The sequence below is a fragment of the Apium graveolens genome, chromosome 11 (genome assembly GCF_009905375.1).
Source record: "Apium graveolens cultivar Ventura chromosome 11, ASM990537v1, whole genome shotgun sequence".
NCBI lineage: Eukaryota > Viridiplantae > Streptophyta > Magnoliopsida > Apiales > Apiaceae > Apium > Apium graveolens.
In genome coordinates this window covers 130,228,211-130,249,675 of record NC_133657.1, presented here as the reverse complement: position 1 = coordinate 130,249,675, position 21,465 = coordinate 130,228,211, and the positions used below count along the sequence as shown (strand labels likewise).

The 21,465-nt window shown below is 34.0% G+C and overlaps 1 protein-coding gene and 1 long non-coding RNA gene across 4 annotated transcripts; both read left to right on the top strand.

Moving 5' to 3' along the window:
• Nucleotides 1-3,050: 3,050 nt before the first annotated feature.
• LOC141698455 (uncharacterized) lies at nucleotides 3,051-10,757 on the top strand. Of its 3 annotated transcripts, none has more exons than XM_074503151.1 (8): nucleotides 3,051-3,182; nucleotides 3,810-3,906; nucleotides 5,060-5,179; nucleotides 5,302-5,380; nucleotides 6,116-6,253; nucleotides 8,888-8,950; nucleotides 10,065-10,161; nucleotides 10,320-10,757. In XM_074503151.1, exons 2-7 carry the CDS (start codon nucleotides 3,851-3,853, stop codon nucleotides 10,146-10,148), a joined length of 540 nt encoding a protein of 179 aa, XP_074359252.1. In that variant the 5' UTR covers nucleotides 3,051-3,182; nucleotides 3,810-3,850; the 3' UTR covers nucleotides 10,149-10,161; nucleotides 10,320-10,757. The 3 variants fall into 3 exon arrangements, with proteins under 3 accessions (XP_074359252.1, XP_074359251.1, XP_074359250.1); XM_074503150.1 differs by having other exon boundaries at nucleotides 4,997-5,179; nucleotides 10,323-10,757; XM_074503149.1 differs by having other exon boundaries at nucleotides 4,997-5,179.
• A 1,532-nt stretch (nucleotides 10,758-12,289) lies between these two features.
• LOC141697705 (uncharacterized) lies at nucleotides 12,290-20,738 on the top strand. The gene is made up of 3 exons (XR_012564807.1): nucleotides 12,290-12,427; nucleotides 20,169-20,299; nucleotides 20,704-20,738. It is a non-coding gene; the product is annotated as an uncharacterized LOC141697705 (long non-coding RNA).
• Nucleotides 20,739-21,465: the final 727 nt, after the last annotated feature.

Genomic DNA, 21,465 nt, shown 5'->3' with positions numbered 1-21,465 from the left:
ATTCAAAGAACGAGTTAGACATCCTGGGACTAACGAAGAAAAGTCTGTGGGACCCATTATAATAGATTTGATGGTAGATTTCTAAATATGATGTGGTTCACACAATTTGTGTCTTCTTTTGGTTAATAGAATTTAAAAAATAATTAGGCCATTTAAATAAACATATTCCTAAACCGCCCAAAATTAGTGGTTCAGACATATATTTTAGTTTTAATTAAAGAGAATAAAATTTCAGAGATTGCTTGAAGAAACTTTTCCAGATATATGCATGTAGATTAAATTAAAATATTATACACTTTCTTTATTACATAATTTCTAGTTATTATATTTCATTAGCATAGATACAATTGACCCCGTATATATTATGTGTCATCCTTGTATTTAAATTTTTAATATTAATTTTTTAATATTTTCTGGGGAAAGTTTTCGGAGATAACCTCAAAAAATTTAATCTCTAAAAAAAATTAAAGTACAAATAATTGAATGGTAGAGAGTACTTACTAGGGGTGTAATCGAGCCGAGCCGAGTCAAATGTTGAGTCAAATATTTCCAGCCTCGGCTCAAACTAGATTAAAATAGTTCGGACTCGAGCTCGATCTCTAAGTCGCTCGGCCTCGACCGAGCCTTTAATTTCAAGTTCGAAGTTCGGCTCGTAAAAGGTTCGGGAGGCTCGAGTTCGGATCAAAAGCTTGAATAATTCACTAAATATTAACAAAAATTAGAAATATGACTGGTTCGGCTCGAGTTCGACTCGATAATAAATAAATAATATATAAAATTTTTAAATATTTATATAAAAATATATTTATAATAAAAAAAATTAAAAATAGTAGAATTAAAAATAGTAGAGGCTCGATAAAGCTCGCGAACCTTACGAGCCGAATAATTTGAACCTCGAGTGCGAGCCGAATAATTTGAACCTCGAGCTCGACTCGGTTAAAAATTCGAAAATTTCGAGTTCGAACTTGGCTCGATTATTTTCGAGCCGAATTCGAATTCTTTTCGAGCCGAATTCGAATTCTTTATGAGCCGAACTCGAATAACACACGAACAGTTTCTCTCATTTACACCCTAGTGTTAAGATTAATAAATTAAAAAATCTCATTAAAAAGACTAAACTACAATATTTATATAAAAATGTGGTTTGTGGGAATCGAACTCGAGATATTTCAATCATCTATACAACTTCATGCCACTACAACATATTGTCACATTTGCTTTTTATCATAAACATAGTATATAAGTGTGCTAAATGAATTTTTATTTAATTTTAAAGATAGTTACTTAAATTTCGCAAAAAAAGGATTGTTACTTAAATATTTGTACAATTTATGTGAAAGAATTAAATTCCAGATATAAAGTTAGGCATAGTACATAAATAAATTACTATCTTATTTATTAATCAATTTTTAGTTTGAAAATATATCTCATATATTTTTAATATATTTTTTATTATAAAAAGTAATTAAAATGTACATATATAATTTTTAAAAAATATTGAAAACAGAATAGCTTATATATAGATAATATATATTGGTATTTACATATTTATATAAGTTCGAATCATAGTGGGTCAATGCATTTTAGTTTATTTCGAATTTGAAATCAGAATTTAGCCCATTGTTCAAAAAATACTCGAAATTTGACTACATGATCCAGCCGAAAAACATCGTCACATTCTATATTTAGTAAATTTTAATTACAAGCTCGGCGAGAATATTTTTTCAATAATGTGAATTTTTTTAATATCTTATGTTAATATAAATTAATGTGTTTGAGGTTTTTATAGGATCACGTCAATTGATTATTTATATTAAAATTACTAATTTCACTTGTAACACATTATTATTTTTGAGATTTGTCCCGATTTTGAGAATATTCTAAATTTGATATGAGATCTCACGAGATTTGTTAAAACTATGGTGATATATTAAATCGATTTATTTTTCATTTTTCACATTAAAAAACTAGCTTTTTAAAAAGAATTATTTTAGATAAGCAATATTCATTGATCAAGATAATATTGTACATATATTTTGAATTATTTTAATATTTTAAATTATTCAAATAAAAATTATATCTATACTATATTGTAGCATTTTATTCAATGAATTTTATATTATTTAATATATATATATATATATTGTTCAATAATTTGAAGGAATTAACCCGTTCAACTAATATTTATAAAACTTTATCAAATTAAAAAATATTTAATATTAGGAGAATAGTATACAATGTTATCAAATTATTATATAAAGAAATAAAAGAGTCGTATGAAAGAAACTTAAAAACGCTTTAAATATCGAATTAAACAGTTTAAACTTAAACTCACTCTCTATCTATCTTTTTACTCATTAAAGTCATTTATGTTAAATATACGGGTAAGAAAAATATAACATAATATAATAATAATTAAGGAGAGAGTATTCAATCCTAAAAATGAGAAAACATTCGAAATTACTAATGTTAAAGAGGGGACAAGAAGCCTATGGGAGAAATTTTTTATCTCCATTTCTTTAAAATTTGACTTAAATTCTATATAAGAATAGTGTTGGAGTTACTCTAAGAACATAATAACTGCATTATGCATAAAAAAAACTTCATAAAATAACTCGTGTCTCGCACTTATGCTAGTTAATATATAGTTTAAAAACACCTATTAATCATGTGTCCTTGGACTTCCTACTGATTCTCGTGTCCGTTTGAGAAATCTGAAAAGAAGTAACTTATACCTTAAATCGAATAAGTGACTAATAAGTGATAAGTTGATAAATTCTTATAAGTTATACAAGTGTTTAGATAATTTAACTTATAAGTCATAATTTTTTTATTTAAATGAATTAAAATAAATAATTTTTAAATATAATTATCTTAATTCTTATATTTTAAATTCGATTAACATTTTAAAAAATATATTTTAAAACTAAAATTGATAAAAAAAAATGAAAAATAAAAAATAAGTTGAGAAAAAATACGTTGTTACTAACATTTAACTTATCAATTTATAAGTTGTAAATTCAACTTATAAGTTGTTTCAATAAATACTCGTCCGCCGTTACCGGCTTATAAGCATAAACTGGATTATAAGATTTGCGAAATAGACCGCTCATTCCCTTCACACTGCCAGAAGTACAAGTAGTATAACAATTTTAACGCAGCGACTTCTATCTCCAAAACAGGCATGTCGCATAAATACACTTTTGTTAATTCAATTTATTTATCGATAGAACTGTAAAACTCTGAACGAATAAATTATAGGTGTTTTATTAACGTTTATTTATACATGTTTATATGCTACTCCGTTTCACAAATGACATTTTGATAGTTGTTTAAGATGCTTGACAAGTAGTGCAGGACATGTGTTTGATGAAATGCCTCATAGAAGCTATATTATCTTATTTCTATGATTTTAATGATTTTGTTCTCTTTTTTGACAAGAAGCAGAGATTTTGTGATCTGATAATATTTTACCATGTCTATTGTTTGAGAGTTTAATCATATTAACGTTCTTTATATGTCAATGATGTGTTTATTTTAGAGGGTTTAGCATGAATAAATATAAGGTGTTGTACTAAAATTTATTTTACTACTGCAAATTGTTGAAGGTAGAGGTACTCAAAATTTGTTTGGCATTTCGCATTGATGGATATAAATTCTTAAAGAGTGAGGAGTAATTAGTGTTAGCAGTAGGTCACTTTAATCTTGTACTGAAGAGGTTGCTTTTGTGTTTTTCTCCACCTCATTCTTTTCCCAAACAAACAGCGCCTGTAATGAAAAGTGCCTGACATTTATGTTTCATTTGGCAGGAGAATAAGAAGTTTTTGGGTAAATCCTATTTACTATTCAAATGGGGGAAACGTCAATTTTCAATAAACTGATGATTGATTTACGTTCAACCTGCAAGTATGTCATTATGCTCTTTATATATCTAAAGGTTCTTGATTACTTTGTCTTTTCCGGTGAAATATCTGATGCTTGAATCTAGTTTTCATGTATTAACTTCAACAACCAATAACACATCTAAACCCTCTTGTGCATAGAATAAATTGTTACACTCTCTTCATCGAACAGCATATAATTATACTACTGCTAAATCACCCTCTCTCTCCCCTAGAAACATGTGGTCGTCAGTGTTAACGAAAAATATCACTGTCAGCCAAACTTTTCCCAAAATATGGAACAAGCCCCATTTCATGCCATCCTTAAACCAGCTTGCAAAACATACCTTGTAAATCTATTATCGAAATTTGAGGCTAAAACAGATACCAGGAAGAAGAAGTTCACGTTCAATTCTTGCGATGAAATAATATACTGTTTAATATTTGAACTTACTCGATGCACAAGAGAGTTTGAAGTGTTATTGGTTGTTGAAGTGTTGTTTTACCATTTAAATGCACAGTCAGCTAAGTATCAATTTCCCCATATCACATGTCATGTTAGTTGTTCACAAATTTTATTTTGGCAACTTTACCAAGCGCTCCATTGTTTAGGCAAGCATTTTCTTAAAACAAGTATTGTAATATATTATTTGCAAGTTCATGAGTATATGTTTTTTCAGTTATACAGTCAGTGCCATACCGTATAAAAAAAGAGAAATAAGAACTGGAGAGATACAGAGAAGGGATATGCACAAAATTGACACAAACCCTGGCAGTATGAATATTAGACTACTTACCAATAGTTCTACACACTCACAGGCAAGTCCAAAGGGCTTCTAAAATATGTATAGCTATTAGCCTTTTGGTAAATTTTAAAATTAAAAAAATTATTTTGATATTAAAATGGAACTTGTACTCCAACATATGATTTTAAAATGGCACCAAACATTTCACCATCATTGCACTTGCTCATAGGAATCATCCTTTTTTTTGGTGGCTAATTAGAGTCATTACAAGTATTATGCAATCAGAAGTATGCTTTTAATATTGTCATGCATCCACCTAATATGCTAATTTTTCAATTGACATGGTTGTAGAATGTTTTGTATTGTCAGATTCATTGTCCAAAAGGATGACTTATCTAACTTGCCATTATTGGATTATTGTCACTTCCAAAGGTATTATACTGGTTATCCAAAGGATCTTGGACCCTCGTGGGTTGTTCATTTTACTTCAGAACGAGCGCTTATGCAGCTTCTGGATCAAGGTCACCCCGTGGTTGTGGCGTTTACAATCCGGTAATGTGAAGTTTTCTCTTTAAATATTTTTAATGATTATGTTTTAGGGTTATAATGTACTCTTTCATTCCACATATATGCCATTAAATGAGTATCATTGTGCGCTAGTTTAAATGATGCAGGAGTAATTATACCAAGCATCTTGATAAGGTACTGGAAGAAGCTGCGGCCGAATTTCATCCTAATATAAAATTCATGCGTGTAAGTTACATCTGGTTATTGAGGTAGATTGATTTTTCACCATACATATAAGTGTTATTCATTATTATGAAGCAGGCTTTCGGTATAAGATTAAATTCTGTACCTCCTAAGTTGTGGTTTAGATATGTTGCATGTCCCTTCCATATAACCCTGGGGATGTTATGTAACTTGGGTACGAGCGGATCCAAGTGTCAAATTTTTAGTTTACAAAAATGTAGGAAAAATGTAGGAGTTTACACAAAAAATTAGTTTAGGAAGCTACGCTTGCGCATTATTGTCAATGGTAATATTTAAATTTCAAATTTGGGATTTGTAACGAATTGAAGTTCTAAAATTGGTTTTGTTGAAATTTATATTTTAAAAATTGAACAGTCCGAATAAGTGCATGTGGTTGCAGTTAGGGTCAATACTGAACTCATCTGACTTACCATAGTTTTTCCTTCCATGCTATTGAAATTTATAATAAAGCTGCCAAAGTTTATGGTTTGTCTAAAAGACAAGGTTACAACCCCAAAATATCTTAAGATTAAGCTGTCTAAATTCTCCTACAAGATGGAGTATATAGTATAAGAGTACATAGGGTAGTTAATCTGTTATCTACATGTATTTCTTCACAGGCTAAGTGGAATTTACGTAGTACTTTTGTATTGGAGATTATTTTATGCACTCGTGCAAAGTACTTATTTAGTTAGTTATATTAGTCTTGTTTCTGACTCTTCTAATGCTGGATTTCAGGTCGAGTGTCCAAAATATCCTGGATTCTGTTTAGCACAGCAGCAAAGGAAAAGGGAAAGAGAAATACAAATGGAGAAGGGAGAAGAAAGGAAGCTATTTGAATATCCTTTTATTGAGATATATTATAGCCCTCATAAAGTAAGTTCAGTTTTATCATTATAATGATAGTTTGATCATATTATTTTGGTGTTATACGGAATAAAATAGAAAGGGAAGAGAGTGAAGATAGAAAGAAGTCTTTAAAAGAAACCTTTATTGAATTTTTGAAATTGTGTTGTATATGTAACTTTGTCTTTGGTAGTTTCTCGTTTTAAGATGGTGTCACTTGATTCAACTCAACATAATCAGAGTAGCATAGGCCGGGGCCACTAGGCCGGGTACATTCTGTTAATATCACCAAACCAAACATATCCACAATGTCCCAATCGGAAGTGGGGTTTGAGGATAGTGAGTTGTGCGTAGACCTTAACTCTCCTCTTTACTACCAGAGGCTGTTTTAGATATTTTGAGGGTTCAGAAAAGTTTACCAGCTGGCAACTTGACCTACGTGTCCTATGAACTGGAGTTGATGTAGATTTATTACAATACTAGAGATCTAATTAAGAGTTAATGGACATTATCTTAAATAGAAGTAGCTTAGAAGAATTATTTGAGGAAAAACCCAATTTATCAGCTCTTAACTCAATGATTCTCATTTAATTGTCGAACTGAAGTTAGGTGAAGAATAGAGCTAAACAGCCTCATGTAATCAATCGAAGGGCCGGATTAATTGAAATAGGTACATATTTGTACATGTATAAAAGAGAGAAGAGTTGATGGAGAACCCTAATTTATTCTTCAGTTGGCATGCTACAATATGAAGAGACAGCAATAATAATCAAAGCGGGTTTCAAAATTAATGCCTGCGTGCAATCATACTCATCTTTTAGCTAGCTTTTAATGTCAAATGTCAACTTCTATGTCTATTTTGAACAAAACTCGACCTTTTTACTGTGAATGCGAGTCCGACCATTATAAATTGGGTGATGCGCTTTGAATGATTATTATTATGTATGTCCTTTTTAAGCCGAAATGCTTTTAGGCTAGTCCAGCAAGTAAATTTTGTTAGGGTTTCAGTCCTATATAAGCCAGTACAACTTTACAAAAATAGACCTGATTGTTACGGGGTAAAAGAGTATCAATATTAAAATCATTTTGCATATTATTTGTTACAAGCCAGATTATTTTTCCTCCGCTTGTTGAAACACTTTAGTGGCGTGAAGTCGTGAACCTGTCTGTAACTTTGCTGCATGTCAATCACCTTATATACAGTTTATCTTTTTATTTTCTGTCCTACATTGAAATCCTCTTGTTGTGGGTTGCAGTTAATTATAACTGCATGCTTTCATTTTAGCCTATTGTTTTTTAATTTTAGTTTTTCTGTAATTCCTTGTTTTAAACTTACGTCTTCTAAGTACTATCAAATCTATATTATATTGGACAACAAGGATGACCGCTGTTTATTTTGTGTTTTGGCTAATTACGAGCAAGTTCTTTTCAGGCATATATAAACATCATATTCCTTTTAATAGACCCCAAATATGTGACACTTTAATTGTAAATTTAGATGGAAAATAAATAACTTAAGATTGAGACTTATGCTCGATAATCCCATTGATTGACCTTTAATGATCAATCTCCATTCCAAAGCTTCAGCCTGCCATTCTCTCTCCAAAAAATTACAATTTGGGACTCTTTTAGTAAAGTGCATAAATCAAAGCTCTGTCGTATTCCCTAATTGTTTGTTTATGTAATAAACACAACAATTGGCATCTGCTCTATGCTACAATCTGAGATTTTCATTAGCATCTTTCTTAACATTCTAAACCTGTAAAAGACCACATTATTGGAGCTTCTCCTTATTTATAAATTTTTTAAAAATAACATTGAAGGATTAGCTATGTTTGTTTAAAGGAATTATAGTTCAAGGAATGTAATCCCCGCATTATAGTTCTATCATTGCAATCCTTGGATTTTTAGTCCTTTAAATATTCCAAGTTCGTGTTTATTTTCCACAGATTTTTTTCAAGGATTAATTTGTGAATGAAGAACTATATCCTTTCTCCAATCTAGTATATGTCAAGTTAAACATTTGAGGGTGTTTTTGTTCATATAAAATTAATCCCTTATAATATGTGGTGTAGACCAAGCATTATTTGATTCACTCATGTAGTTTATTTTCTAATCCTTGTTAATCCAGGGATTGTAATCCATATGTTAATGTTACAAAACAAACATGATAATTAGACCTATTATGTAAGTATTTCAATGAGCTGTTCTACCTGTTTTGTAAGGAAACAGCACACAGAAGTGCCTTTTACATACCAGGTTCTTCTTATTGACACCTTATCAGTTCTGTATCTAGTTTAATATCTAAGTACAGTACTACCTTGCACAGATAGCCAATGAGATGGAGAACATTGCCATTCCTGGTACAAGGATATAAAGAAAAATTAAGTAAAAGAGAGAACATAAAAGCAACTATGACATACATGGACAGATTGTTTTGTAGCACACTTCATAAATGGCTCATCGTTCTAATTCCATATAGGAATTACTTTATAAAATATGTGTGTGTATGTGTATTAGTATATATGTTCTATAGGCGACATCGACAAATCTTGATAGAACACAGAAAGTTTACCACTGCCTTTTCTCTTGTCCCAACAGCTGATAATTATCTAATTTAGGTCTATAATCATACATTGTTATGTTTTGTATACTTTGGTGCAGGCGGCAAGTCAAGGAAAGGTTGGTAGTCCAAATATCACAAAGTACGAAACGAAACTTTTGCCTGTAAGTATCTAGGTTCTACCTGTAATTTATACACAGTTTTGTTGCTACTTTCTAGATGATATTGAAGGTGATATTAAGTGCATTTTTTTATCATACTCTAAAAAAAGATATATTGATATCTCGCTATCTTTGAGGCTTTTGTAGAAAGTTTCCTGTTAAACAATATTGATACTGTAATACATTTCGTCACGTGTCTACTGGTATTACCCGACGTTTGTTTAGCATACATGCATCTATTTTAATTTTTTGCCGAGCATTTGTTGTTTCGGCACAACATTTTACAAAATATGACCAACGGCATGGACGTTGAAGGAAACATGAATCTTTAATTTTTAAACCTTATTTCATAGTTAAAAAGTCATTTTACATTTTATTTTTCCTCGGAATGAAACAATTATTTAGCTTATGTTCTGAAGCACGAATTGCTGTTCATCTCAGTTATGTTTGTTGAGAAATTTGATTTATCGTAGGCCACTTTGTGGATTATGACCCATCTGGTTGAAAGTAACATGAAAAGGTGAGGTCGGAATGGACAGGATTTGAGCAAGCATTCATATCATCTTTCATTTGAGCACTGATATTTTACAACTAAATATTGCATTCCACGAGTTTAAGCTAGAGTTCATGCCTTCAAGCTAATGCTCAAATCATAAGAAAAAAAAAGTTACACCTGTATCATTTTTTGTACTCTCATGACCTCCATCCTTCTCTTATGCTTCTAGGCCAAGTTATTTTAAAGGTGTCTAAACCAAGGACTATTTTAATGCTCCCTCTCACATTTTGCACCAAAGTTGATCTTTCAAAATAAAATGAACCAGTTAACTATTTTTCGTCACTTTTTTGTTCATTTGAGGGGGCACTATTAAATTTACCTTTTCCTTGATGATTATTTCCCTATCAATAAAATATTATTATTTTGTTGAATCATCACAATAAACTAAGGTTAGGAAATGGGTAATAGTAAAATAATCCTTGCCTCCTAGGTTTACAAACTAACATAGCTGGTTCGGATTTTCATTCCATTTTTACCATTTTTTCGGTCCACCCAACCAAAGTGAATTTTACAATTCGAAATTATGTATGATTAATATGTTTATGGCACGGTCCTCTGCAGTTCAACTATGACGTCAGTGCCTATGGGTTTAGAGAATTTTTCAAACGCTATAAAGCACAGCTATCATCTGATCAGGCACAATAAACACTGCAAATGGGTAAGCATTTTGCAATTAAGTTTAGTTTTTAGAATCAAAAAGTTTCTAGTTATTTGTATTTTGATAGAATATCATTGTATTTGTACTTTGATAGAAAATATCACGGGGTTTCGTTGTATGTATTGATTATAAAATAATACGTTTTAGCTATTCAACAGCAGCATGGGCAGGTTGTAAGCATCTTTTAGTTGCTGAAGAGGCAGATTTTTTGGTTTCCACCCTTTCATTCCCATGAACAAGACTATCTTTATATATGATGGTATTTGCAACAAGCAGACGAATAAATCATGCAAGGACAGTAAAGGCTCTAGAAAAGCTCAAAGGGAAAAGAGGCGATGAAGAAAAGTTTGAAATATCTGGTGTTGATATTTTGTGGCATGGGCAACGTGAATCCAAGAACACAGCTGCTTTTGACATGTAATGTGTATGTGTGTTAAGACAAAGTCATTTCCAATTACAGGCTACCTGTCTCTTCTATTCTCCAACTCTTATTGTACTACAAACGCTTTTAAGGCTGCCCAACATCCCTTCCTTCTGATTTCCAGCAGCTGCGTCTTTGTACTTCGATCTATTAATCTATTATTATTAAACTTTTAGTTCCTCGTAATGGAGCAATTAAATGACTCCGTTTCCTTTATGACACAAACCTCAGTCTATGGCTCTATGGCTCTGTTTGGAATTGCTGTTAAAAATTGTTGTGCTGTTAGAGAAAGTGCTGTGGTTTGGTAATTTTTTTGATACGTATATGTTTTGATGCAAAAAATTAAAAATAATGATATTTTTGGTAAGGTTTGATGGTGAAATCAACATTGCTTTCGCAATAGCTGAAAAAACAGCTTTTCTAAAAGTATGAGGACTTGTTTTCTCTCAGCTTTTAGGCCAAAAAAACTTTTTCAAAAAACAGTTTTTAAATTTTATCAAATAGTTTTTTTTAACAGTTTTTCACATACGCCCAAAAACTTTTAAAAATGGTATAAAACCCAATTTTTATGGGATTGTGCTAGTTTGGTGTAACAATTCTCGGACATCAATCAGTACCTCCAACTTCCCCGGGAGTTAATCGAACAATATCATTATTTTTACTCAATTATAGTTAATTCTCCTTATTTTCAATATAATTGGTATAGAAAATCTTATAAAACAATTATTTTTGAACATAATCTCTTAAAATATTTTACTATTGTACACATTCTCAGATATCAATCAATACCTCCAACTTCCCCGGGAGTTGATCAAACAATATCATTATTTTTACTCAATTATAGTTACTTAAATGTGAAACCTACATATTTTAAATATACAGTAGAAACTCGATAAATGAATATTCGATAAACAAATAATCTCGTCAAATGAATAATTATTTCCGGTCCCAACCTAATACACACAATGTATTTTTAACCTCGATGAATGAATAATCTCGTTAAATAAATAAAATTTCCCGGTCTCAAGCGTAATCATTTATCGAGGTTTAAGTGTATATCAATCCCAATTAGTATCTAAATCAGTTACCTTTTTAGACTTAAATAACTAAAAGACCTCCTTTTTCAAAAATATCACGGGCAATTTTATTTAATGAAATAAAACAGTATATTTACTAATAATTTATATTTTAATCATAATTAGTATATGGATCAATTACAGGTTACTTTTTCAACTAAAATTCGTTACTGGTTGAAATTACTTAATTATCCTTAATTTTTTTATTAAACTAATTAACATACTTTTATCAGGGTTAAAATAAAATAATAAAATATGAGCAAATTTTATATCTTAAAAGTTTTAGTTTAAAATAAAAGAAAAAATATATTTAATATTAGAAAGAATCAGTCGCACGGATTTTAAGTTAGGATAATATAAAAAAATAATTGTGTTAATCAAACAAATATATAACCAAACATTGGTTTTGTAGTTTTTTTTTTAAAAAATACTATATATATAATGTTAAACAAAAAAAACATGAAAGTATATGAATTTTTATTATTTACTCGATTGAACAATGGAAAAAGAACAAAGACAAAGGAGAGAAGCGGTAAATAAAGCACGGATTTAGCCATTTTACCTCCTTCCATATAAATTTAATGGTGTCTCAGTTTAACATGCTTATGGATTTCTCCTTGTCTTATATATAATAATGCATGCAGATGACTATGACTTAATGAGGAAGGCTGCTGAGGCAAAGGGCTTCAAAACAATTGCTGAACACTTGCACCACCTTAAATATGAAAGTCCTCAGTACTGTAGGATTATGTACCATCACTGTAAAAAGGTATGAGAATCTGTTGTAGCCTCTTATGATGCAGATATTCATAGACTAGTGTATTTGTGTTTCTAGATTAAGTCATTTAAGTTTTAGTAATATGTTAGTGAATTTTGTAGTAAAGTTTTAGGTACTGTCATAACTTTCGGATTTTGATTTTGATGATGTCCACCGTCTGTAACTTTAAGGGGAATTCGGTTTTAAATTATATAAAAAAAATAACTGGGGATTGGGTTAGGGTGGATTTTGGTTATCCAAGCCCCTATCTGCAATCTACCACATGATCCATCGTCAACATATTTGCCTGATACGTAGTTGAATTGATGTTGGAAATGCTATTTAAGTATGTATTATATGAACAATGGTATGGGCTAATTTGGTAGCACTAGCAGACTGTGGTAGGATGATTTTAAAGAAAATGCAGTCAAATTAAATTACATGCTATGGTGTGTTTCTGCAGGATGTATATGTTCCCCAACACTTCTTCAATTTTGATATACCTACTTGTTGTAACGAAATCATATGTATTTTCCACACTGCCATTACAGAATCCCATAGGGATGTACAAGCTAGTGACCAGTAAGATGTAAATTTTATGCTTTTGGCGCTTACAGCCTCTCTGCAAGATCAAACAGGGCTTACACTTAAAAACTGCTTCAGTCTTTGCAAAGTAGCTTGATTGTTAGTAGTCCTTACAATTCAGATGCTGAAAAGGGCGTGTCTGCTATGGTTTAGATTTTGTGGCAGGAAATTGTTCTGGACTGCAGTAGCAGTGCTATGCATGCCTCGATAACAGCATGTGGTTAAAGAGTTGGTCAGAGATTAGACAGTTGAGTAGGTGGCACAGACATCATATTTATGTCGTTTCCTAGTTTTGTTGTTGTCGTTTCGTTCAGGATGTTTAAGTCTTTTGAGAGTGGCAGGAATCTATGGTTGTCGCTGTTGGAAAATATGGGTATAAGTCCCATATTGGTAAGTCATATTTTTGAGCATTATGACTAAAAGATGTGTGAGATATGATGATATTCTCTTAATAATGGAAATTATTATTTTCCATTAGAATTTGGCTCAAATATTATGGCATAAATTAATTTGATTTTGTTTCAGATTAATTGATATGGTGTATGTCTTGATATATTCAATCTGATTCTGTTTCAGATTATTTATGGAATAGAGTAGCTTGCAAGTATTACACCGATTCCATAATTAATGATATTTAATTATGGAAAAGAGTAGCGCACAAGTCTATCTACACCTATATAAACACCTCTAAGGCGTTAGGGTTAGACACACCAAAAACATATTCGTCTCTAAACACAAATCTCTCTCTCTCGGTGATAGTTTCGTGCCCGTTCAAGCTCGCTGAAGGTGCTCGTTATCCGTAACGCCGCCGCTACCTCATTTTATCCTGGGAGGCTATCGACTCGCACATACGGTGAGAGGCGAAATAGCTTTAAGGAGACAGTTTCAACTGGACTCGAGGATCTCTCTTCTGTTTATATCTTTTCTTCCTCCGTTTTGATTTCGTTTACTCACGCACACACTTGTTTGATTATTTGTATTAATCGCAGATTGTTTTCACAATCTTAAAGCTATTTATTTTATATACATCTGTGACTGATACATCTGTATCTGCTTGTTTTGTTGAGTAACAGATCGATGGAGAACCAAACTGTGAACGATTCGATGAACATGACGGCTGATCCCAACGCACAGATCACTGGATCTGATGGGGTTCACCAGCAGCCGATTAACCCTAACGCATGGATCGTACGATCTGATGGGGGTCAAACGCCTGTTGGACATGTGCCTTCGGGACATGTGCCTTCGGGACATGTGCCTGTGGGACACACTGTCATTGGACAGTTTAGTGTTCCTCTTGGACAGATATCGGCAGGATTCACTCCTCCGATCATACCTGCGGTGCCTACTGGTGTGCATACACCTGTAGTACAGACGCACGTACCATCTGTTCCACCCGTGGTGCCTGCTGCACCTGTTATGCCAACTGTGCCTGCTGCACATGCTGAAAAACCTGAGAAGTTCAACGGAACGAACTTCAAACGTTGGCAACAAAAGATGCACTTTTATCTGACCACGTTGCATATGGATCGCTTCCTTAAGGAAGAACCACCGTTGCTCACTGCTGAGAGTAACATGCAGACTGTGTATGCTACTGATGCTTGGAAGCACTCCGACTACATCTGTCGGAACTATGTGTTAAATTGTTTGTCTGACTCGTTGTATAACGTATACAGCGCAAAGCCAACAGCTAAGGTCTTATGGGAGTCACTTGACCATAAGTATAAAACCGAGGACGCTGGGGCAAAGAAGTGGATTGTTGGCCGCTTTCTTGATTATAAGATGGCAGACTCTAAGACTGTGGTCAGTCAGGTACAGGAACTGCAGGTGATCATTCATGACATTCATGCTGAGGGAATGGTCATAAGTGAGTCTTTCCAAGTTGCTGCTGTTATTGAAAAGCTTCCACCTGGATGGAAAGATTTCAAGAACTACCTTAAGCACAAGCGAAAGGAGATGTCTATGGAGGATCTTATTGTTAGACTTCGTATTGAAGAAGACAACAGAGGGTCCGAGAAGAAAGTTAACGTTGCCACTGAGAAGGCAAACATGGTGGAGCATGCTCAAAGCTCCAAGCCCAAGAAGGCTAATTCTGGTAAAGGGGCAAAGCTGGCACCCAAGGGAGGGATTTCGAAGTCGAAATTTCAAGGGAAGTGCTACAACTGTGATAAAGTTGGTCATAGGTCTTCTGACTGCAAGAAGCCCAAGAAGCCCAACAAGAAGAAAGAAGCAAACATGGTAGAGAATATCTCCAAGGAGATGGGTGACATAGACCTCTGTGCTACGGTCTCTGAAGTGAACCTGGTCGGTTCTAATCCACGTGAATGGTGGATTGATACTGGTGCTACTAGGCATGTTTGCTCAGACAAGGCGGTTTTCTCTAGCCTCAAAGCTTCCGATGCTGGTGAGAAACTCTACATGGGGAATTCAGCAACTTCTACCATTGAGGGTGAAGGCATGGTGATCCTGAAGATGACCTCTGGGAAGAATCTGACTTTGAAGAATGTACTTTATGTGCCTGATATTCGCAAGAACCTTGTGTCTGGTTCTCTGTTGAATAAGCATGGCTTTCGCATTGTAATAGAGTCAGATAAAGTTATTTTGTCTAAGAGTGGTATGTTTGTAGGCAAGGGTTATTTAACTGATGGGCTTTTTAAGCTCAATGTAATGTCCGTTAAGGACGATAATGAAATGAAGAATTCTTCTGCTTACTTGCTTGAGTCTCCTAATTTATGGCATGCTAGATTAGGACATGTAAATTATGACACTTTACGACGTTTAAGTGCAAAAGAATACATACCTAAACTTACTATCGATCCAAAACATAAGTGTGAGACTTGTGTTGAGGCAAAATTAACGAGATCATCATTTAAACGTGTGGAAAGGAACACCAAAGTGCTAGACCTAATACATAGCGACATATGTGATTTAAAATTCGCTCCAACAAGAGGAGGAAACAAGTATTTTATTACATTCATTGATGATTGTACAAAATACTGCTATGTATATTTGTTGAAAAGCAAAGACGAAGCTATAGATAAATTTAAAATCTATAAGGAAGAAGTTGAGACACAACAAACTGAGAAAATCAAAACGATACGAAGTGATCGTGGAGGTGAATATGTTGAACCGTTTGGGGAATTCTGTTCACAACATGGTATAATCCATGAGGTCACTGCACCATACTCCCCTCAGTCAAATGGTGTGGCTGAAAGGAAGAATCGCACTCTGAAAGAGATGATGAATGCGATGTTGTTAAGCTCTGGGCTCCCACAATCGATGTGGGGAGAAGCCATCTTAAGCGCAAATAATATTTTAAATATTACGATGCGCAAGAATAAGGATGTAAGTCCTTATGAAATGTGGAAGAAAAAGAAACCAAGTTACCAACACCTGAAAGTGTGGGGGTGCCTTGCAAAGGTACTGATCCCTACACCGAAGAAGGTGAAGATAGGTCCTAAGACTGTGAATTGTGTCTTCATCGGATATCCTCCACACAGCACTGCATATCGGTTTCTTGTTCATGAATCCAAGATTCCTGATATTCAAAAGAATACCATTATGGAATCAAGAAATGCCTCATTTTTTGAGACGATGTTTCCCTGTAATCCAGGAAACCAACAACCTACGACGTCTAAACGATCTCATGAGTCTGTAGATGACGATAATGAGAGTGACGAAAGTGAAGACGAAAATGTGGGGGTAGTGAGAAGGAGCAAAAGACAACGAACGGAGAAATCCTATGGGTCTGATTTTATGACCTATTTGCTCGAAGAAGGTGACCCAAAAACTTATAAGGAGGCGGTTACCTCACCTGATGGACCTATGTGGAAAGAGGCCATCAAGAATGAAGTTGATTCAATTATGCAAAATCATACTTGGGAATTAGTGGACTTGCCAACTGGTTGCAAACCATTAGGTAGCAAGTGGGTTTTCAAGAAGAAGTTGAAAACTGATGGCACTATTGATAAGTATAAGGCCAGACTTGTAATTAAAGGATACAAGCAACAAAAAGGCCTTGATTACTTTGATACATATTCTCCTGTAACGAGAATAACGTCCATAAGGATGATGTTTGCTATTGCTGCAATGCGTAATCTAACTGTACATCAAATGGATGTGAAAACAGCTTTCCTAAATGGAGACATAGATGAAGAAATCTATATGGAACAACCTGAAGGGTTTGTTGTCCCAGGACAAGAAAGGAAAGTGTGTAGATTGGTGAAATCATTGTATGGTTTGAAACAAGCGCCTATGAAATGGCATGAAAAATTTGATGAGGTCGTGCTGGCCAATGGTTTCAAAATCAATGAATGTGATAGCTGTGCCTATTACAAGGATAACGAGAACAGCTATGTCAAGGAGAATGACAATGGCTATGTCATGATGACACTATATGTAGATGATCTACTTATTGCTGGAAGCAATGATAAAGTTATCAAATCTACAAAGGACATGTTGAAATCAAGGTTCGACATGAAAGATATGGGACTAGCAAATGTAATTCTGGGAATTCAAATTTCTAGAACATCAGAGGGTCTCGCATTAAGTCAACCACATTATGTTGACAAGATCCTTGAGAAGTTTCTTAAGGATGACTTTGAGAAAGCTAGGACACCTGTAGATATGACTTTGCACCTATCCAAGAACAAAGGTGTAGCTGTTTCCCAATTGGAATACTCGAGGATAATTGGTAGTCTGATGTACCTCATGAGTTGTACAAGACCAGACATTGCATACTCAATTAGCAAGTTGAGTAGGTTTACGAGTAATCCGGGAGCTGATCACTGGAAAGCGATTATAAGGGTACTAAGGTACTTGAGGGGAACTCGAGACTATGGACTGCACTATGGCAGATACCCAGCAGTATTAGAAGGATATACTGACGCAAATTGGATATCTAGCAAGAAAGCACTTAAGTCTACGAGTGGCTATGTGTTTACATTAGCTGGAGCGGCAATATCATGGAAATCCTCAAAACAAACGGTGATAACTCATTCCACGATGGAAGCTGAGTTTGTGGCACTAGATAAATGCGCCGAAGAGGCTGAATATCTACGTCAGTTTCTGGAGGATATTCCAAGATGGCCAAAGCCTGTAACTGCAATAGGGATTCACTGTGATAGTCAATCCGCTATTGGCAGAGCACAGAGCACGATGTATAATGGAAAGTCTCGTCATATACGACGACGACACAGTTCCATTAGACAATTGATCTCAACCGGAATTATCACTATTGACTATATACCGTCAAAGGATAATATCGCGGATCCACTAACCAAAGGGTTATCAAGAGAAGTGGTTGAGAAATCATCGAGAGGGATGGGCCTTAAGCCTATTGCTTAACGGCATCATGGTGGACACCCAACCATTGCTGACTGGAGATCCCAAGAACTTGGTTCAATGGGACAACTAAATCATGATGACCAAATCACTGTGGGGGTAACCCCTGGCCTGTTCCTATGATGAGGAAACAGTGAGACCCGTAAGGTACGAGGTTAAGCTTTGAGCCTTTAATGATCTTTGATGAATACGTGGAGCTCAGGAGTGAACGCATGGAATTCAGTTGAGTAAACGCGGGTTACTCTATAAGATAAAGATCACCTATGTGGGAGAGAAGTGGGGCCGCTTCAAAGGAGAATTGCGAGGCACAATTCTTTAGAAACTTCTGCAGAACCAGGACGATGTTCCATGGCCAAAATGGACATACTCATGAGAGCTGAACGAGTCAGAAACGATATAGTGATAAGTATATCATCGTTTACATAAACGGTCGAACAGTTCAAGGACAAGCACGTCTACTGTCTACCAGTAAAGTCGGTATGCTTACTCGAGCGAAGGTTCAAGGAGCATTCTCTACCTATCGTATGCTATATCTGATCGAAGAAACTATCACCAAGTCAAACTCCGTGTCTGTCTGTCTATCTGTCTGGTGTGTGCTACTAAGATTACCAATCTCACCCATGTGGGGGATTGTTGGAAAATATGGGTATAAGTCCCATATTGGTAAGTCATATTTTTGAGCATTATGACTAAAAGATGTGTGAGATATGATGATATTATCTTAATAATGTAAATTATTATTTTCCATTAGAATTTGGCTCAAATATTATGGCATAAATTAATTTGATTTTGTTTCAGATTAATTGATATGGTGTATGTCTTGATATATTCAATCTGATTCTGTTTCAGATTATTTATGGAATAGAGTAGCTTGCAAGTATTACACCGATTCCATAATTAATGATATTTAATTATGGAAAAGAGTAGCGCACAAGTCTATCTACACCTATATAAACACCTCTAAGGCGTTAGGGTTAGACACACCAAAAACATATTCGTCTCTAAACACAAATCTCTCTCTCTCGGTGATAGTTTCGTGCCCGTTCAAGCTCGCTGAAGGTGCTCGTTATCCGTAACGCCGCCGCTACCTCGTTTTATCCTGGGAGGCTATCGACTCGCACATACGGTGAGAGGCGAAATAGCTTTAAGGAGACAGTTTCAACTGGACTCGAGGATCTCTCTTATGTTTATATCTTTTCTTCCTCCGTTTTGATTTCGTTTACTCACGCACACACTTGTTTGATTATTTGTATTAATCGCAGATTGTTTTCACAGTCGCTTGTTTAGTTCTGGTTCTGTGGTGTGTCTATGTCTAGTGTCATTTGTACTCTTCCCTCCTGCTATAATCGGAGGGGTTTGTTCTTAATGAAATGCTTTCCAAATAAATTTATAAATCAACCGTTTTGAGAAGATGTATATATGATTTTCTACTAGATTATGATAATGAATGTGAATTTGCACTCCTTGGTTTTAGTACACTTGGGTAAAGAAAATTTCGAATACTAGAGGCAGAAAACCGGTGGCTTTTCATGTTAAACAATCTGAATGTCTACAGAAGTGTCCTTGCAATATGTTAATATGAGTGAAACTAGTATTTACGCTGTTCATGCATGTATCATTTTATCAAAGCAGTGTAAGTTAATTTACAAACTATTTGGAATAGTTATTCCATTTAATCATGTTAAATTCTAGTTGACAGTATCGTTTATGCATTATACCGTGTGGGTACATGTTTATTTGCAACTGTTCTTATCAGTAGCAATTTAGCAACCGATGCATCTAAAGTGGGATTGCTAAAAATATTTTTCTTTGGTGCTTGGATCAGATCTTCAACTGCCAAGGTAAAACTGGCGAGGAATGTGAGAAATTCAGAGACTATCTGGAAAGTGATTGTGGCAGGCAACTCTGTTCGGTATAATTGGTATGATAACTCTCATATATTGGAGAAATATATGGGTATGTTAACTATTCCTAGTTATTAAAACTGCAGATTTGCGTTGTATATGTTCTTAAAAATGATCAAGATTAGTCCCCATTTTTCTTTGAAGTTCTTTTCCAGTATTGTTCTACCGTAATAACTCCCACGCATCTTATAAATGAATCTTTAAGGGACATATGTTATTGTTTCATACTCAATTGAACTAAATAAATGAAGCCCCCAAACATCGATTTTAAGAGATGAAAAATAGCATTGTAATACAGAGATGATTCCTTTTCTATTCTTGTTCAAGTCCGTCCTGTAACTTGTTCCTGTCTATACCAGACAGTTTGTTATGTTCTGGGGATTTCTTTTCTTATTGTTCTGGGCATTTAACAATATTCTTGCATTTCCTTTTTTTTTTTTTAATGTGAATTTTCAGATAAAAAATATTTGTTTACGATTCAAGCAGCATTGCGGGGAATGAGTGAAGAAGAATACAAGAAAATGACACCTGGGGCGGGGAGTGAGTGAACAAGAAGAATACAAGAAAATGACGAGAAAACAATCCTGGAAGTCTGGGGCTGAAGCTAGCTAAGTTCCATTTGCTGCCAGCTTTATTATTTATCAACATGTACAATGTACTTATGTACATGTATGTACACTACAAGTAGCATTCTTTTTTTTTAACATGTCACTGATATATGTCTGTGTAATTTTCAACTATTATATTTTCTGCATTTTAACAGATGTCTCGGTTATATTGGTTATATTCAGACAACATTTTCTTCAAAAATTCCGATGGTTTTGCTTCTAAATTAAGAATTATATTGTGTGACTCTCATTTGTATCCTTACCAGGTTATGATATTTAGATTCACTTAAACATAGGACACGGATGGATGGCACAAAGAGACAAGATCCAAATAGGTTTCCTTGATGGAATCTGTTACGGAGGAGTTCAAAAAATGTGAAGGACTACGGAGAAAACAATGCTCTAATATTGTTCATATTACTACGTGAGTGTACGTGGACAATGTATTTTCAAATTGCGCACTTCAATTTTATCCATCATAGCTGATTGTTTATATGTCTAAAGAACAATGTCCAAAACCAAAAGCGAGTTGGGAAAGAGAAACGATGAAGCCATTGTCGATTATTATATTTCTAAGATATTTCAGTGTCGTTGAAACCGCATCATAGTT